General features: G+C 36.9%; 1 protein-coding gene across 1 annotated transcript; it reads left to right on the forward strand.

Moving 5' to 3' along the window:
- Positions 1 to 6,438: 6,438 nt before the first annotated feature.
- MS4A2 (membrane spanning 4-domains A2) lies at positions 6,439 to 13,271 on the forward strand. Its single transcript, XM_063096005.1, has 7 exons — positions 6,439 to 6,500; positions 7,368 to 7,491; positions 8,002 to 8,136; positions 10,357 to 10,413; positions 10,925 to 11,080; positions 11,441 to 11,539; positions 13,173 to 13,271. Exons 1-7 carry the CDS (start codon positions 6,439 to 6,441, stop codon positions 13,269 to 13,271), a joined length of 732 nt encoding a protein of 243 aa, XP_062952075.1.
- Positions 13,272 to 18,607: the final 5,336 nt, after the last annotated feature.

The following is an 18,607-nucleotide window of genomic DNA, read 5'->3' on the forward strand; positions in this document are numbered from 1 at the left end:
TCAAAACCACAATGAGATATTACCTCCCATCCTGCTATGATGGTTATTAACAAAAGAACAAGACATAATGAGTACTGGTGAGAATGTAGAGAAAAGGAAACTCTTATGCACTGTTGGTGGGAATGAAAATTGGTACAGTCATTATAGAAAACAGTAGGGTGGCTCCTCAAAAAATTAAAAATAGAACTATATATATATGGTTCAGCCATCCCACTTCTGGCTCTATTTCCAAAGAAATTAAAATCTGTGTGTCAAAGAGATATATGCACTCCCGTGTTCATTGCAGCATTATCGGCAATGGCCAAGATATCAAAATAACCTAAATATCTATGTATTGACAGATGAATGAATAAAGAAAATGTGGCATACACACACACACACACACACACACACACACACAATGGAAAATTATTCAGTCATAAAATAAGGAACTCATGCCATTTGTGACAACATGGATGAAACTGGAGGTACAATGTTATACAGCAGGTATCGATGCCCGTTGATTAGCAACTGCTCATTTCCCTCTCCTTCCAGGCCCTGGCAATCACCATTCCACTCTTCAATTTATATGAATTTGACTATTTCAGGTAACTCATATAAGTGAAACCATGTAGTATTTGTCCTTTTGTGACTAGCTTATTTCAATTAGCAAATGTCCTCCAGGCTCATCCATTTTGTTGAATATGGCAAGATTTTCTTTTCAAAAGGCTGAATAATCCATTGTATGTACGAATATATACCACATAATCATTCATCCATCGATGGACATTTAGGTTGTTTCCACATCTTGACTATTCTATATAGTGCTGTAATGAACATGGGATCCTGATTTTAATTCTTTTAGGTAAATACCCAGACGTAGAATTGATGGATTAAATGGTAGTTCTATTTTTATTTTTTGAGGAAACTCTTTACAGTTTTTGACAGTTGCTGCACCATTTTATATCCCCACTAACAGTGTATAAGAGTTCCAATCTCTCTCCACATCCCAACATTTCTTATTTTTTATTTGTGCTTTTTTTTTTTTTTTTTTTTTTTTTTTTTGGATAATGGCCAGTCTAACAGGTGTGAGGTGATATCTCACTGTGGCTTTGATTTGCATTTTCCTGATGATTAGTGAGGTTGAGCGTCTTTTTATGTACCCATTGGTCTTGTGCATGTCTTCTTTTGAGAAATGTCTATTTGCCCATTTTTAAAAATTAGGCTACTGTTTTTGTTCCTCTGTTTGTTTTCACTATTGAGTAGTATGAGGTTCTTGTGTACTTTGGGTGTTAATCCCTTATCAGATAGATGGTTTGTAAATATTCTTTTCCATTTTGTAGGTTGTCTCTTCACTCCGTTGAGCGTTTCCCTTGCTGTAAAGAAGCTATCTAGTTTGATGTAGTCTTCCTTGTCTATTTTGGCTTTTGTTGCCTTTGCTTTTGGTGTCATATCCAAGAAATAATTGTCAATCCCAATACCATGAAACTCTTCCTCATTGTTTTTTTCTATGAGTTTTACAGTTTCAGGTCTTACATTTAAGTTTTTAATCCTTTTTGAGCTGATTTTTGTGTATGGTATAAGATAAGAATCCAACTTTATTATTTTACATGTGGATATCCACTTTTCCCAACAGCATTTGTGAAAGAGACTTCCTTTCCTCATTGTGTATTCTTGGCAACCTTGTCCAAGATCAGTTAACCATATATGCATTGGTGTATATCTGGGCTCTCTATTCTGTTCCATTGGTCTATATGCTTGTCTTTATACCAGTATTGTACTGTTGTAACTACTGCAGCTTTGTAATGTATTGTAAAATTATCAAGTGTGATACCTCCAGCTTTGTTCTTTCTCAAGATTATTTTAGCTACTAGGGCTCCTTTGTGGTTCCATATGAATTTTAGTATTTTTTTAATATCTGTAAAAATTTCATTGGGATTTCAATAGGAATTCTGTTGCATCTCTACATTGCTTTGGCCAATCTGGACATTTTAACAGTATTAAATCTTCCAGTTCATGAACATGGGATGTCTTCTCAATTATCTGTTTCTTATTTAATTTTTCATCTATGTTTTATAGTTTTCAGGGTACAAGTCTTTCACCCCCTTAGTTGTTGATTTCTAAGTATTTTATTCTTCTAGATGCTATTTAAATGGAATTGTTTTTAAAATTTCCTTTTCAAACAGTTCATTGTTAGTGTATGGAAACACCACTGATTTTTGTGTGTTGATTTTGTATCCTGAAACTTTATGAAATTTATTAATTAATTCTAACAGTGTGCGTGTGTGTGTGTGTGTGTATGTGTGTGTGTGTGGTCTTTATGGTTCTTCACATATATTATTATGCCATCTGCAAAGAGAGATAAATTTACTTCTTCTTTTCCAATTTGAATACCTTTTATTTAATATTTTTCTGTTTCATTATTATCTTCATTATGTTGGTGTTTGCACACTGGACTCATTATGTTGGCCTTTGCACACCGGACAAAACAGCCACCTCTCTTAGTCTATATAGACTGGACTCGGATAGGAGAAGCCCCTTACCAATCAGCCAGGCCAGAAATTTTGAGACTCTCAAGTCCATTTGCTGGCTCAGACTGCTGTCTTTGTGGCTCCCAGGTGTCTAGAGTATGTCAGGACCCATCAGTGCTCTAAGACAGTTAAGGCAGAAACCAGTGCCCTTTGCAGCACCCAGAAAAAACAGACTGTTGGACGTACTGTCTACTCCTTTCCTTTCCCTCTCCAGGGAGAGGCTGGGGGCTGTTACCCCCACCCCCCACCCCCACCTTTATGCTGAGCTGAGGGTTGGAGCTGGAGCATGTGTTAGCTTCTATTTCAAACTGCAGTTTTCGTGCTCAGTGGCCCCACGTGTCTAGAGTATGCCAGATCCTGTCTGCATTCTGAAACAGGCAAGACAGAAGTAAGTGCCTCAGCAGCTCCCAGAAAATTTAGAACGTTGGACTTATGGCTCAGTCTTTTCACTCCCTCACCAGGGAGAAGCTAGGAGCTACAAGAAAATGGAAGAAAGGAAGCTGAGTAAAAAATGTTTTCTGGTTCAAACGCTATACCTATCTAGAATTCAATTAAATACACGGGTGTAAAAAAGAAATGTTCAGAGCAGCAAAGTCTCAGAAACTCTCTGTCCCTGATTCCCTTCCTTAGGATGTCCTGGAAAATATGTTCTACCCACACACCATAGTACACTAAGAGAGTGAAAAGTGAGGGATCAAGGGAATAGGGAATATGATATAAGACAGGGCAATAGGAATTTCTGGAATGATAACTGTGTGGGATGCTTAGAGGCACCTGTCCAGACTGAAACACAAGGTGAGACAGGTGACTCCAGGAAAAAAAATGTGATACATTAGTCTTCAGGGTTAGCAATGTGAAAAGCGGTATGGATTGGCAATTTATACAACAGTCGAAGTTTTTGTAAGTTAAAAATTATGCTTCAGAAACAAGTCAATAAAGAATAAAATATTATTATAAGTTTTGGTCTAATACTGAAAATAGTAAAAATGAATCTGACCAAACATTTAGGTATAATTACATTAGGAGGATTGTTGGGGGTTGGGGGAGGGAAGGAGGAATGGATTTTAAAAAGCTAACATGCTCATCATCCATAGTGGAAACGTAGCTAATGTCCACACCTTGCCTATAATTCTGGGTGTCTCCTAATTCTCCCCATCGAGTAGATGTTCTTGCTCACAAGAGAACAGATGTATTACATGCTTGTTATTTTCCTTGTGAGAAGTGTCATTTTGGAAGATAGAGAGGGTCCGAGCAGATGAAGAATTAACATGAGCTGGACAATCACGTTTTTAAGTGGCTCAGTGGCTGCAATAGCAGATTAACTTCAATTACAGAAAGGATTCAAGGAGATTTTAAGCACCAGGATAGCCTGTATAAATCTTGCTCTTTGCATTTCTGAAGTCATATAAATAGAGGCCAAGATTTTTCCCTTCAAGTTTGCACTCAGCAGTAGGTCTTTTAGGATCCTCCGCCTTGTTTTGTAAACAATGTTTTCTTATTTCCTTCACTTTTGTAACCAAAATTTTCAGGAAGCATTGGACCTTGGTGTCAATCTCAGGCTCTCTCAGCCTCTTAGCCATATTTACTGAAACCGTGCTTGGCTATGGGATGTAGAAATGAGAGAGAGACAGACAGGAAGAAGAACAGGAGAGAAGGGGAAGCAGTTGGGAGAGAGAGAGGACAGAGACTGTCATTCTTTTGGGAGTATCAGAAAATACCCCCTAAGAGATAATGTAACTTCCAATTTGTAACATGCAAATTTGTGCCCATTTGTTTTAAGTAAATAGAGCATTCAGACTGAGAAAACAATTGTTCATGTGGGATCTGAAAGCAAATTTGTTTTGAGGTTGGGGCAATAAATCTAGTATGCAACTGAGAGAAGAAACTTTGCTTGTCAAAGAGGAAGCTGGAGATGCAGAGCAGGTGACAGCCATGTGCAAAGGCCGTGCCAGAAGGAGGAAAGATACGTGCTGGGCGAGGAATGTTAGCTCTATTATCTCTTCCTTTCAGGCAGAGGCATGGTTAAAATTTATCTTGATAATTTTGCCCCACCAAAAAAAAAAAAAAATGTTATTTTGTCATATGCTTCAAAGTTCCCTATTGTGAAAGATGAAAGAAAATGGCTGTAGGGAACCAAGGTGTGGGCACAGAAGATAAGCATCTCAGAAAGGGGTAAGAAGAAGGTGCTAGTGAAAATTGGGATATGAAACAATTGGAAAGTTATATGTCTCAGTTTCTGATTTGCATTTTTCAAGGTTCTGTTGAAAATTCTCAGAAAACTAGCATTGTGTTCAAACACCAAAAACCACGATTGATTTGTTAGTTGCCTAAATCTCAAGTGTGATTCCTGATTATTTGCTGCATACGTAATGAACTATTATATACTCCTAGGAAACATCATAAGAAACCATCCATTACTTCAGGACTTTTCTCAGCAGATGTGGGGTAATTTCACTGAGGGAGAGGCAAGCAAATGAAAATTCCTGAGGCTATCATATTAAGTTGAATGTTACTGTCTCTGGGAATTAAATGTTACTGTCTCTGGGAATTCCTTCCTCAAACTCAACATACCCCTTGGCAGACAGAGTTGTTACACCCTCCTGTGTGTTACAAAAGCCTCTAGTTTCGGACATACTGGGTAATATTTATCTTTGTTCTACTCTGCTAGATTGTGGGCTAGGCAGAGGTTGGGACTATGGTTTTCATCTGTGCCTGCTCAGTGATAAGAGAAGCACCTGGCATAGAGCATTAAGTCCTCTCTGAATCAATGTATAAATGATTAAGGTTTATTTCTTAATTCCAATCGTGCATTGGTTAGGTCCACCAATTCTTAAAGACACAATGGAAGATGGCACTTGGGTTAATACATTTTTCCTATGAAAGGAATGGCCATGTGTTTTTTAGTATCCCTTGTCATGCAAATATCTTAGTTTCCTGTGAGGATAAATTTTATCACATCTCAGAAAAACAACACAGGCGATTTGAGGTACAATTCGTTGTATCTTGCAGTTTACTGATGAGCCATTCCAGGTTATGTCTATAATTAAACTGAAATAAAAGAGATCCAAACCTTCTGTGAATCTTATCTTATTCATTGTGCTATGATCTGGCTAGTTATGTTATTAGAATGAGCACATTGGTTTGGCTCTAACCCTAATTTAGGCACGCTGCTCATTACAGTGCTGTTTAGAATTGCTCATAGGATTTGTTAACAAGTTCATAACCCTCAGTGATACCATTGGCCCTTTCTTGCCATTACAAAGATCTAAGCAGCAGAGAGTCAGTCTAAGGTTTTAGCAGACAATGGAATCTTTAGTGTGAAAACTTCTCAGTGTCCAAAAGAAAGGAAGGGAGAGAAAGACAATAGATACTGAAGTCAGAGATGTATCCACAGATTCAGAGACTGAGACACACTCATACACAGAAACAGTGCTTCAGTCTTGAGTCTATGTGTGCATCCAAATGTGCCTTAAACAGTGAAGATAGGCTTTTCAAAAATGCAGTTGGAGAACTGACATAGAAATGGCTGAACTGGGACATAAGTAGAGAAAGCTCCAGAAGACAGGCACATCTTTTTCTGTTCTGCAGTTCTTTCACCTCCTCAACCCCCATAAAATGTCTCATTTTTAGTTTCTGTAAATCCTGGTCTCAGGCAGAAGTATACTTGGGGGGTTGCTAATATTCTCATTTCACACTAGTGTCCATTCAGTAGCCTTCTTAATTTTCCTATTCAATACAAGAAAACCCTGTTGATCTTAATCAGCTGGGAAACTTATCTGTCTGACAAATGGCTTCCGTATGAAGATATTCATCAATGCCATGAGTCAACTCATTTTAACTGGCCATCCAGAGCACACTGTGAGAGGAAGTCCACCAAGTCTTAATATAACAATATTCTTTACTCCTGGGTAGCCCAGTTAATGAAAAAATGGACATGGAAAATAAGAGCAGGACAGATCTCGCTCTCCCAAATCCACAAGGGCCCTCCAGGTAGGTACAGGCTATTATTATCATCTTTTTTTTTTTTAATACTTAGTCACTTAGTGGACCAGAGAAAGTAACAGCTTGGGGGAGATGTCAATTCATGGATTTAAGCATGGACCCATCTAGTTTAATTAATATATTTGGTACCTATTAATACCTATTTGCTATACTTTCCAAGTGGTTCTCTCTCACGGGTAGGGAGGAAGATTTTTAATCACCTGGTGTATTGGAGAAACAGGTTTTCTAACACTAGAGGCTCATATTCTGGGTGTGAGACAGGAGAGTTCTTACAATGCATATTGATCTCTTGCCTGTGTGTCTATGAGCTGAGGGACACTTATCCATCACACATGCTCTTACAAATGCTTTCCAAAGTGACCTTCCTGGTTGATCTTTATGAACCATAAACTGTGGGACACGGCTTTGAAGAAGAAAATAGTAATAGAGATCCAAGTAGCCGTTCAAAGCTGTTACCCTACTGTCCTCGGTGCACATGAAGTTGGGTGTATCATTGACAAAACATATTCAGATACACTTCAATGATAGAAGGACTATGATATGCATAGGTAAACGTGTTTGTTTGACTGTTTTCAGTTTTATTTATCAGTATAGGTTAATGGGAAAGACCTTGGTGCTAGTTACCCTGGATTAAGTATAAGAAAACTTGGTATGGTTTTTGTTGCATGTAATTACTCAGACATTGTTCAAGTCTTCTTGGTCAGTTACTTGGACCCTCTGAACCTCAGTTTCTTAGTCATGACAATGAAGATTTCAATTGCAGGATTGTTTTGAAAAAATTAACAAATGAAACTTCCCTTCATGTCAGGAAGTTAGAGAACTTTCTCATGACCAAATTTCTGTTAAATTCCACAGGGTGCCTGAATTTGAACTCTCAGAAATATCTGTCCACGATAATACCCCGCTGAAGAAGTCTGCCTCATCTCTACCCCAGCATACATGGCTGACATTTTTGAAGAAAGAGGTGATATTCCTGGGGGTGAGTTAGCATCCTCCAATCTCAGCTGGAGTAAGAATTGGCTCTAGAAAAGAATATTTGATTGCATCAACTCTTTCTCCAATAGGGTTCATGAGGAGTGACAGGTCCTCTAAAAATCCTGGTAGATAAAGAGTTGTCACTAATCGAGCCCTTTTAGGAAAAGAGAAACATTTTCTCATAAAGATTTTAAATTACTAGGACAAGAATGGCAAATAGGAGTGAAGAATTCTTAATCTTTACTTATGGAAAGAACTATTACTGAAGTCTGCCATGGCTACATAAATAAAGGCATATGAGAAAGGTGTCAGCCATCCATGCATTAGGTAATGCTTGTATCAATTCTCATAGTGGCCAGGGGATCCTGGAAAATTTCAGATTGAATCATTTCTTACTTAGGACAGTCTAAAGCACTAAAATAATTTCTTATATTTGGCCTCAACTATAAGAAAATTGATACAATCTTTGGGAAATATCTCGTAATTTCACAAAATCCATGTGTTTTTCTAACAGGTAACACAAATTCTGATTGGTTTGATATGCCTTTGTTTTGGAACAATTGTCTGCTCTGCATTCAATTTTTCAGACTTTGAGGAAGACTTTTTTTTATCATTTAAAGCAGGCTATCCGTTCTGGGGAGCAATATTTGTGAGTATATATCTATAATTGTTTCTGAAATAACACTGAACATAGATTTTTTCTCTTACTCAGATCTAATCAGTTGTTTATATTCAGTATTTATATTTATAATTCTTTACATATATGTATACAACATATATATATATCTTTGCAGTTCACAAAGCACTTTTTCATATATATATGTGCTCATTAACAACAACAAAGGATTCTTACTATAATTAGCTGTGGGTCAAACATTCAGCATACTTTTATCAGATGAGAAACCTGAGACTAATAAAAGTTAAAGGACTTGCCCAAGGGATCTTTTAGCTAATAGAAATTAAACCTGAATTTTCAAAATCCAATTCCAGGAAAATACCCTTAAGACTATTCACCAATAAAGTTACACAATAAATACATACCATTTTATCTTGTCGGTTAAAAAGAATAATAAAAACAAAGTTATCTTCATGCAGGGAGGGGAAAGATTCTGCGGTAAGGAGAAGATAAACTTCTATCATACCCTAAGAAAGACTTCTAGGTACTTTCTAATTGTATCACTTTAATCATTCTGCTGTCTGGAAAACAGATGGCTGAATGACATCATGAGGCTATTGAGATATCATTGACATACAACGAATCGCACATATTTAAATATACAATTTGATAAGTTTTGACACATTATTCACACATAAAAACATCACTACATACATACAATGAATGTATCCATCATCTCCAAGAGTTTCCTGTGCTTCTTTGTAAACCCTCCTTCCCTCCCCCCTTTCTTGTCTTCCATCTGCAAGCAGTCGCTGATCTGCTTTTTACAATTACAGATTACTTCACATTTTCTAGAGCTTTATATAAATGGAGTGACACAGCACACTATCTTTATTGTCTGTCTTCATTTGTTCCACATAATTGTTTTGCAATTTATTTATTTATTTATTTATTTTTACCAACTAAATCAATAATAGCTTTATTTATTTTTTATTTTTTTCTTAATTTTATTTTGTCGATATACAATGTGGTTGATTATTGTGGCCCATTACCGAAACCTCCCTCCCTCCTCCCTCTCCCTCCTCCCACCCAACAATGTCCTTTCTGTTTGCTTGTCGTACCAACTTCAAGGAATTGTAGTTGTTATGTCTTCTTCCCCGCACCCCCTCAGTTTGTGTGTGTGTGAGTGTGTGTGTGTGTGTGTGTGTGTGAATTTATATATTAATTTTTAGCTCCCACCAATAAGTGAGAACATGTGGTATTTCTCTTTCTGTGCCTGACTTGTTTCACTTAATATAATTCTCTCAAGGTCCATCCATGTTGTTGCAAATGGCAGTATTTCATTCGTTTTTATAGCTGAGTAGTATTCCATTGTGTAGATGTACCACATTTTCCGTATCGATGATGGATAAAATCCAAAAGACTCTGAACGATAAATGCTGGTGAGGTTGCGGAGAAAAAAGAACTCTCATACATTGTTTTGCAATTATTCATGTTGGTTTTTGTATTAATACTCCATTCACAAGTATATATTTTAACTATAATAAATATCGCATTGGCTTGAAACTACTCAAAACATTTGTCCAGGACTCTCCTTGAACCTCTACCATAGTTTTTTAAAACTTCCCTCCACTGTCTTTTCATTCCAAACACTTAGCTTATTAGGTGTCTCTCAACCCATCATACAATCTTAAGAGATTGTTATGAATTTGTGTTATTGACTTATATTTTTTACTAAATCTTTTATCACGTATATTTTCATAATCACTATATGTCTACATGAGATATGTTAGTCTCTGGAGATGTACATGCCACATATATACACGTCTCTTGCCTAAAGGAGCAGACAGTCTAACACAGAGGATGCACAGACAGTTACCACCAAATGACAATAGTGGTATAACGGTCATGCACCACATGTTGCTGGACCTTCCCACTCCCAGAGTAACCCCTGACTGTCAGGGGAAGAATCACCTGGGAGCCTGGTAGAAATGAAGAGTCCCAAGCCCCATCCAGGACCTAATGTATAAGAATCTGCATTTTAACAAGACCCTCACATGATTTATATACATATTTAATTTTCAGAAGCATCTATAGAAAATAAGAATAAGGAAATACTGGGCTCATGGGGGTCATTAATACACAGCTTTATGGGGCACCCCAAATTTTACTTTATTTTGGGGGGATGAGGGTAAAAGGGACACATTGGAGAGCAGAGACTCACTGTGTCTTTTTCCCTTCTCTTTTGGACAGTTTGATATTTCAGGACTTTTGTCAATTATATTAGAAAAGAAAAATACAACATATCTGGTGAGTTGCAACTTTGTCTATCCCAGATAAGGTAAGAAAATGGAATTTTAGGAGTCTTGAGGAAGACATGTGTTCATCTCCTGCACGATTGTGAGTGTGAACATGCAATTTTTTTTCAACCTACTTTGTATTAGAAGGTCTTTTGCAACAGACGTTAGATGTAATCATCCGAAACACAGATTGTATCATTTAGCATAGAGTGAAGTTTAATTGCCTTGACATTTGTTTAAAAAAAAATGTCCCCACATGGGCATTGTCCACGTAGTTATATTCACATGATCAAATAAGTGATTAGTTTCTAATTAAGGAGACTATTCAAGGAGAAACCATAAGCATCTATGTGGTTCTTCCTAAACACAGTCCCAGCAAGAAATAGATGCTTATTAAACAGTGAGCACATTTTCAAGATTTCTCTTTCTGAGCTAAATTTTGAACTACTGAAATGCAGATAAGTTTATTGAATGTTCTGGCAGGTGCAGGTCCAGGTCTGAATGCTCTTATTTATCATCAGGCCAGAGGAAGACTGGGAGCAAACACTGTCAGCAGTATAGCTGGGGGAATAGGAATTATCATCCTGATCATAGACCTAAGGAAGAGCTCAACTTTTATTGGTGATTGCCAGGAAGCTGTTGAGGTTGACTTCTGCTTTGGGGTTTCTTTTTCTACGGTATGTATTTCTTGTGGGAAGTCTAAGATTTGGGGTTGTAATCTAAGTGGGAGGCCCTCTTTACCTTTTCCATGAACACGATCCATTTTTGCAACCTCCATCACATAATGTAGTGTTCTGTAGGTTCACAGTCCAGAGAGATCCTGGCTGCCCTCTCCCCTCACTCTGGGCCAGATTCCTCAAGGTTGGAATTATCCGGCCCAAGGAACCATCTCCTGGTTTTCCTGTGTATGGGGTCACTTTATAAGGACTGATCATGTGGGGGAGATGAAAGCAGGGGCTGCTATAAGAGAATGAACTTTGGGGACACTTACCATGTGACGTCCATCGTCTTGTTGGTTGTTGGTTATTGCTCAACAGGAAATTGTGGTGATGATGCTGTTTCTCACCATTCTGGGGTTCTGCAGTGCTGTATCACTCACAGTCTATGGGGTCGGAGAAGAACTCAAAGGAAATAAGGTAGGTAGGAGCCTGATACAAAGTCCTGAATGACAAACTAAAGAACCTGAGCTTTATCTCTTAAAAATATGGCCTGGGTTTTCTGGAACATTTCTTCCAGAAAATTGTCTCTCCAGGTTTTATTACTTTGGTTTCCAAATCTTATGTTTTGAATCACATTTTTAAAAATATTACTAATATTTTATTTAAAAACCAATATTTTTTGAGTGTCTCAAATATACTGGATATTTTTACAGAATATAAACAGCATAAAGAAAATGCATTACTCAGGAAAAGTTTCTGTCTGACTTCAATGAGTCATTAATGGGATGGAATTTAAGTTCATTTCAGTAGGGTTATCTGAAAATGTGTATTACTACACAGAGTACTATTAAAACAGCAATTCTACATAATGCAAGAGCAACCCTTTTAACTCCTATGACTTCAACAGAAAATATCTGTCTTCAAAGTGTATCACATTATTATATTTATTCCAACAAAATAAGTGACTTACTTAAAAAGTTGCACTAGAAATCTTAGGAGAAATTTCAGAAACCCTTTAATCCTAATTCCTAATGCTTTGATGATTGGCTGTGAATGCTATTGTTGTTGTTGTTTTTAAATTTTGAATTTGAAACATAATTGATTACAGATATTTATGAGGTACAATTTTGGTTATCAGTATTTGTGTACAATATGTGATGATCGAATCAATATTATTAGCATGTTCATCATTACAAATTGTAATTATTCTTTGTGTCCATTACCCAGTTTCTCCCTAATCTCCCTTCCTCTGTCCCACCTCTAGTAACCATATATCTGTTCTCTCCTTCTGAAAGTTCAATGTATTATTGTGGTTCTTTCTCTTTCTTTCTTTCCTTCTTTCCTGCTCTCCTCTCTTTCTCTCTCCCTCCCTCTCTCTCTCTCATCACATTTACACTCACAAATAGCAGAAATTTCATAGTATATGCCCCTAACTGAGGGTTGGGAAAATAGGATCTTTGTAATTTTACAAAATGCAGATGCCTTGAAGCGTGCTGAGCGTGAGAGATGAGTGAGCAGGAAGGGTGTGATGGAACTATTGAGGTATCCAATTTTATTTTCTGTCGCAGAGTAGCTTCCTTTTACTTGTTTTTCTTTCTTTTTTTCTTTGATTTTCCTTTTCCCACTTTCTCTAAATCTTCAATTTTTTTTCTTCCTAATTCATGACTACCACCTGTGTTTCCACGGGCTTTGCCTATGCATACACCTTTGATGAGAATCACCAGTATCTGATGCTTGGGCACTTAGGTCTGACAGATGAAATACCCTCCCTCCATCTGTCCACTTTCCTGAAGCATTCAAGTCTGGCCACCTTTTTTTTTCTTTTTTTTTTTTCAATCACCTTCTTCCAAAGATAAATAAGAAAGCAGATATACCAAAGTTCAGACACAGAATAATCTCACCAACTGGTCGTTGACTGCTGTGATTTCTTCTGGGCCCACTTGGCCAGCCAATCTGGTTTGGTTTACTGGAGATGGAGGAAATAATTAGAATTTAACAGAGAGAGTGTGAGATTCAGAAACACAAAACAAGATGAGATAAATCTCTTGAACAAGACTTCTAATGATGGAAGATTCTTGATGATCATATGAGATGGTTTTTTCCTTATCAGGTTCCAGTTGATTGTCTTTATGAAGAATTAAACATATACTCACCAATTTACAGTGAGTTGGAAACCAGACAGGAAACATCACCTCCCATGGATTCGTAAGAATCATGTGAACAGAACATGCTGATTCACAGCAAAGGATCCAGAAAGCCAAGGTCTTTGTTTTAGGAGCTGCTGGCAAAACGTCTATTTTCTCCATGATCTGCTGATTTTACATTACATTTGTTCTCCAGATGACAATATTTTGCTTTTGTTGTTTATGTTCATCATTTGTCAATATAATAGGCTCCTATATTTCTTGGTTTATGTGATGATCTCACATCCATCCCTTCTGGGAAGTCAGCATGTAATAGGTAAGCTTTTTCTATGTGGCTGTAACTAGGTAAATAGGGAAAACAAGAAGGGTGGCTAAGAGTAGAGTTAAATTTGAAAGTTTGATAATATTTGGTTCTTAGTTTTTTTAGAGTTCACAATAGTTACAATAGCGAGTGTATGATAAGCGCCCACCCATACCCACACAAATATATATGATTTACACTATCTATAACTTTCAATATGCAAATATTTTATAACCCCTCAATGATGATACATTTTTGCAAAGACACAAAGAAGTTTTAAAAACATCTGTGTATTGCCTGAATCACCAGCACATGCAATGACACAGTACTGTTTAATAATGTCTGCAGATTGATGAGTAAGTAGTGGGGAGTTTTATTAAGTTACCCAGTATTTGGTGAGATGGATAGTTAAAAACAGGGAAACTGCAAATGGAGAGGTTATTTAATGAGACATTTGTGATGAAACAAGGATAAATTAATGAAGATCTTGTTAACAAGTTAAAGGATAAAGTTAGACAAGTAATTGGTCGACTGATATGTTAAGTGTTTGAGTTTACAATCACAGGAGAACACATGGTAATGTTGAGAAAAATGATATGAAGTCAGAAATATGAATGGTGGAAAAAGGCTACAGATAGATGTTAATTAAGCTCAGATTTAGACTTTCATTTTGGAGACAAAGGCAAATGCAATTGGAGAGGGCCTGATGGCATACAATACAGGATTACGGTAATGATAATTTTTTTAAAATCATGAATCTTTGTTTATATTTTACAAACATGTAAAAAGCTTTATCCCAAATAGGGAAATCATGACACAGTAAAGATAAAATTTGGTGACAGAGGTTTAGTGTTATTATCTAAAAAGTCATCATTCAATGAAGTGGGTTAAGACTCTAAGAGAATTATTTTGAGGTGGAAGTAAAGTTAACTTAAACTTCACATGCCTATGATCAGAGGAAACTGTTAGGATAAAATATAGAAGACACAAGAGTTAGAAAAGTGTATTGCAAAACAGTAGACAGCAGGGAGCCCAAAGTAGAGAACGGTTAGGCAGAGGGAATAATTAACCATCAGAGACTGCATCTGTTGTCTTGAGCAAGAGAAAAATCCACAGTGAAAAATCAAGTCCAGGTAAGGCTGGACACAGGACAAAGAAAATTGCAATAGTGAATGAATGCAAAAGGAGCAGAGGAATTCCATGCAGGGGAATTGCGAGAGTATATAAATAAAACATTTGCAACAGTGTTTAGAGAGAGAAAATGGGGGTATATGTGATAAATAAGATGGTAGACTGTGTATAGAAGGTAGTGAAGAAAAATTAAGCTAAGCAAGGTGATTTTGTTGCTGTTGCTATTTTTGTTTTTAAGAGAAGAAAAAAGTAGTTCGTGTCTTTAGCCTAAGTAGTCCTGTGGAGAGACTGAAAACTAGTTTGAGATTATTAGTCCCAATTAGTTAATAAAATAATTAATTGCATTTTCTGTATTAGAGTGCCAAAATTAAAAGTTGACAGATGTTTAATTTCACTAGACTATAAAAGTGATTACAATTACATAACAAACAATAACGACTTGACCTCAGGTTTTCTGTTTTCACTTTTCTGAATTAAAATTTCGTCTCTCAAAATTTGACAGCAGAATAAAAATACACACACACACACACACACACACACATATATATATATGCCTTCACCATGTAGCTTGCTAAGCTGCATCTCCATTTTAATCATTCACATGTATCAATCACATCACTTCCATAACATATATATTCACATCTAAACCTGGCCTGCTAGAACCTCTAGAAGTGGATCTAATCTATTTTTACAATTGTATGTTATACCCCTTTTTCTCCCATTTAATTTATATTTTAACCACATCATTGACTGTATATTCCCTATACACATCACACAATTTTTGAAGTTTTGTCTCAAGGCCATTCTGATTCTTGTCCCACCCCTGCCTGTCTTTTATCACCTGCCCACCTCTGGAATACACAGAGCACACAGTTGGCATGCTCTTCACACTTTCATTGTCCCAAATTATCTCTCTAAATTTCAGTTGATAGGTCAGCATCTCCATGAAGACCACCTAATATACACCTATCCACCCAGTCATAATTTCTTGCTCCATAACTACTCCATCCTGTGATGTAGTATGGTATCATTAATTATTAGTGTATTTGTGATCTCCTTATGTATCTTCAGTTACTATTTGTGCAATAAATTGGAGTCACAAACTTGATTTCTTGTGTTTGTGTTTGCCTATGAGGTTGAGGGACTGATCAAAAGTAATGAAGAATCAAAGCATCAATTAATGCCAACAATCAACCCTTTATCAAGTAGTATAATCTATAAACAAGCCTGTAGACAGAAAACAGACTAAGAATGATCACCATCTATTTCTTGTCAATAGATGGTGGGATAAAGTTGAAAGAAAACTGGAGCGTGAGTCACATGTTACAAGTTAGTCCTGATTCAAATTTATTAGCTATGCTGTGTGAACTTGGGTAAGATTTCTCTCTTGTAGACCTCAGGCTTTCCATCCAAAAATGAGCCATTTGAAACAAAAAAACTACTAACTGATCTTTCTGTTTCCATATTTCACAATTTTAGGTATGTAGGATTCTTGGTAAACACAATTACCAAGTTTGTGGTTGGGATCAGAGCTACTTGATGCATGTATTTTCAAAGGAGCAGCTCTCTCCCTTGAGTAAAGAGCTGTGTGGTCTAGCAGAACACTTGGAACAGTAATATTTGTTCTGAATCCCCCTGACAGAAGGTAAATAAGGGGCTCTTTCTGAAAATTGTCTTAGGAATAAAATTTCCCAAATAATTCCCGTTATATGAGGTATGGATATGCCTAGAAAAACAATTAATAAAACAGTACCATATTCATAATTGTAGCTTGATTTAGAGTGTTGGGTGAATTTATATATTCAAGAGTGTGGTCCATTGGTAGTAGCCATCTGTGTTACATGAGTATGTCCCTCCACTGGGAAACTTCTCTTCACTTTATAAATAGTCAGTATGCCAAATTTATGCCTCCAAACAGTGCGTATGTTCAAAGATCATGTGGCCAAAGCACCTAGAATGGTGTATGGAATATATTTTTTCATTCATAAGTATTGATGCCTAATCCTGAACTTGAAATTAGGAAGAGAGACACTGTTCCAACTTCTCAGGAACTTTTGACGATATTCACCTAGACCTTATTTTCCAGTTGGAGAAAGTGGATTGGGATCCTGGGAGAGATCAGGAAAGGTAATTATTAGTAGCCTTCACATAGACAATTTCTGGGTAAATTGAACTGCAAGAAAGATTTATTACAAGATGATATTGTTTTAGTACTAAAAAGGCAGAGAAGTAAATGGAGAGAGGCTATAGAAGAAAATTCTCTGCTCTCAAATGAGTTTTGGGAAACTTTAAAAACATTTCAAGCAATGGGAAATATCTCATCATTTCTGCCTATCTGGAATGAACTGGTGGAAAAGCACAGCACAAGTGTTTCAATTGGTAATAAACGCAAGGAACAGAGAGAGCCAAGGGTGGTTGCTGGCTGTAACACTAAGCTGTGCATAAAAGTTGCCCAGATAGAACAGTTCATTACCTCTTCTCATTCTTTGGAGGACCCACATAACATTTTTGGTTTGGAATCTGGCCTGTGCTTCTGCAAGGGGTTGGTTGTGGGGATAGATTTAGGCTGGACAGAAGGAAGGCTGGCAAGTAGTCTGTGAGAATGTTAAGAATTGTTTTTTACATGGCATGGTATTTTTTAATGACTTTTCTTTACAAGAGACAAATGTCCCAGGTTAAACAACTGTGCCTCCATGTTTTTTCCTTTTATACATAAATGTATGTACATTTGATATTTTATCTAGCAAGGTGTTATGGATATGGCAATAGACCTGAATAAGGGCAGATATTCTGTTAGATCCCTGCTAGATTACTAGGACACAAAGCAGAAGAAATGAATATGCTATGAATCCTGTCCTTCAGGAGTTTATGTCCAAATAGTGAGACAGCAAGACTCACTTAGGCAAATAGAAGATGCTATTAAAACAGAGGAAGAGTACATCTAGCCTGGGAAATTACCATAAGAAATTAACAATTAAATTGAAAAAGTTGAACTGGAAATCTAAGTCGTATGGGAGAGTAATAAAAAAAAATGAAAAAACATTTTACAAACAAAAAAAAAGAGGAGAGAATAAAGCCAAAATTAATTGAACTTCCATTATGTCTTTAGCCTTCTACTAGAAGCCTAAATTGTGTAACTTCATTTTAATCCATAAAACGAACTCTAGAGGTAAGCAATATCTCTTTTTTAAAGCTATAAGCTTCTTTTCCACGAGAATAAGAACAATTTGCTCAAGGTCACTTAGGTTACAGAGCTGAGATTTAAACCCAAGCTGGCTTGACTTTAATGTCCATGTTCTTTTCAATTGGCTGTACTACTCCTCTTAGTCACTCCTCTTATAAATGAGTCCTATTTCCCTGCTTATCTCTTCTTAAGACAGAAAGCATGGAGTGTTAATTGGTGGTATAGTTCCTATGTAAATATCTCTATATTACCAGTTTTTAAAATCTACCCACAATAACTACCTCTTCCATGAACTCAACAATCCAGCCCGTGGAATCATCTATTTCCAGGCCGCTAGTATTACCTGGTGTATTAGTCAGTTCTGTGTTGCTATAACAGAAATACCCGAGACTGGGTAATTTATAAAGGAAAGAGGTTTATTTGGCTTACAATTCTGGGACAGCTGCATCTGGCGTGGGCCTCAGGCTGCTTCTACTCATGGTGGAAAGCGGCAGGCAGCTGGCAGGTACAAGCAGATCACATGGCGAGAGGAAGCAAGAGAGAGAGAGAAGGTGCCAGGGTCTCTTTAAGCAACGAGCTCTCACAGGAACTAATAGAGCGAGAACTCACTCATTACCCCTCCTCTGCCAGGGAGAACATTAATCCATTCATGAGGGATCCGCCCCCATGACAATCAGTTTCCAACACTGCCACATTGGGGATCAAATTTCCACATGAGTTTTGAAGGGGACAACACATCCAAACTCCATCACCTGGTATCTTAGATTCTTCTTCTACTGAAGTTC

Source organism: Cynocephalus volans, chromosome 4, assembly GCF_027409185.1.
Source record: "Cynocephalus volans isolate mCynVol1 chromosome 4, mCynVol1.pri, whole genome shotgun sequence".
Lineage (NCBI taxonomy): Eukaryota > Metazoa > Chordata > Mammalia > Dermoptera > Cynocephalidae > Cynocephalus > Cynocephalus volans.

What these genes read in the sequence shown, in the direction of transcription:
- MS4A2 (XM_063096005.1), top strand. Translation starts at nt 6,439, where the DNA reads ATGGACATGGAAAATAAGAGCAGGACAGATCTCGCTCTCCCAAATCCA. An exon ending in AAGAGGTGATATTCCTGGGG is followed by an intron (nt 7,492 to 8,001) that starts GTGAGTTAGCAT and finishes TTTTTCTAACAG; the next exon opens with GTAACACAAATTCTGATTGG. An exon ending in AGAAAAATACAACATATCTG is followed by an intron (nt 10,414 to 10,924) that starts GTGAGTTGCAAC and finishes ATTTATCATCAG; the next exon opens with GCCAGAGGAAGACTGGGAGC.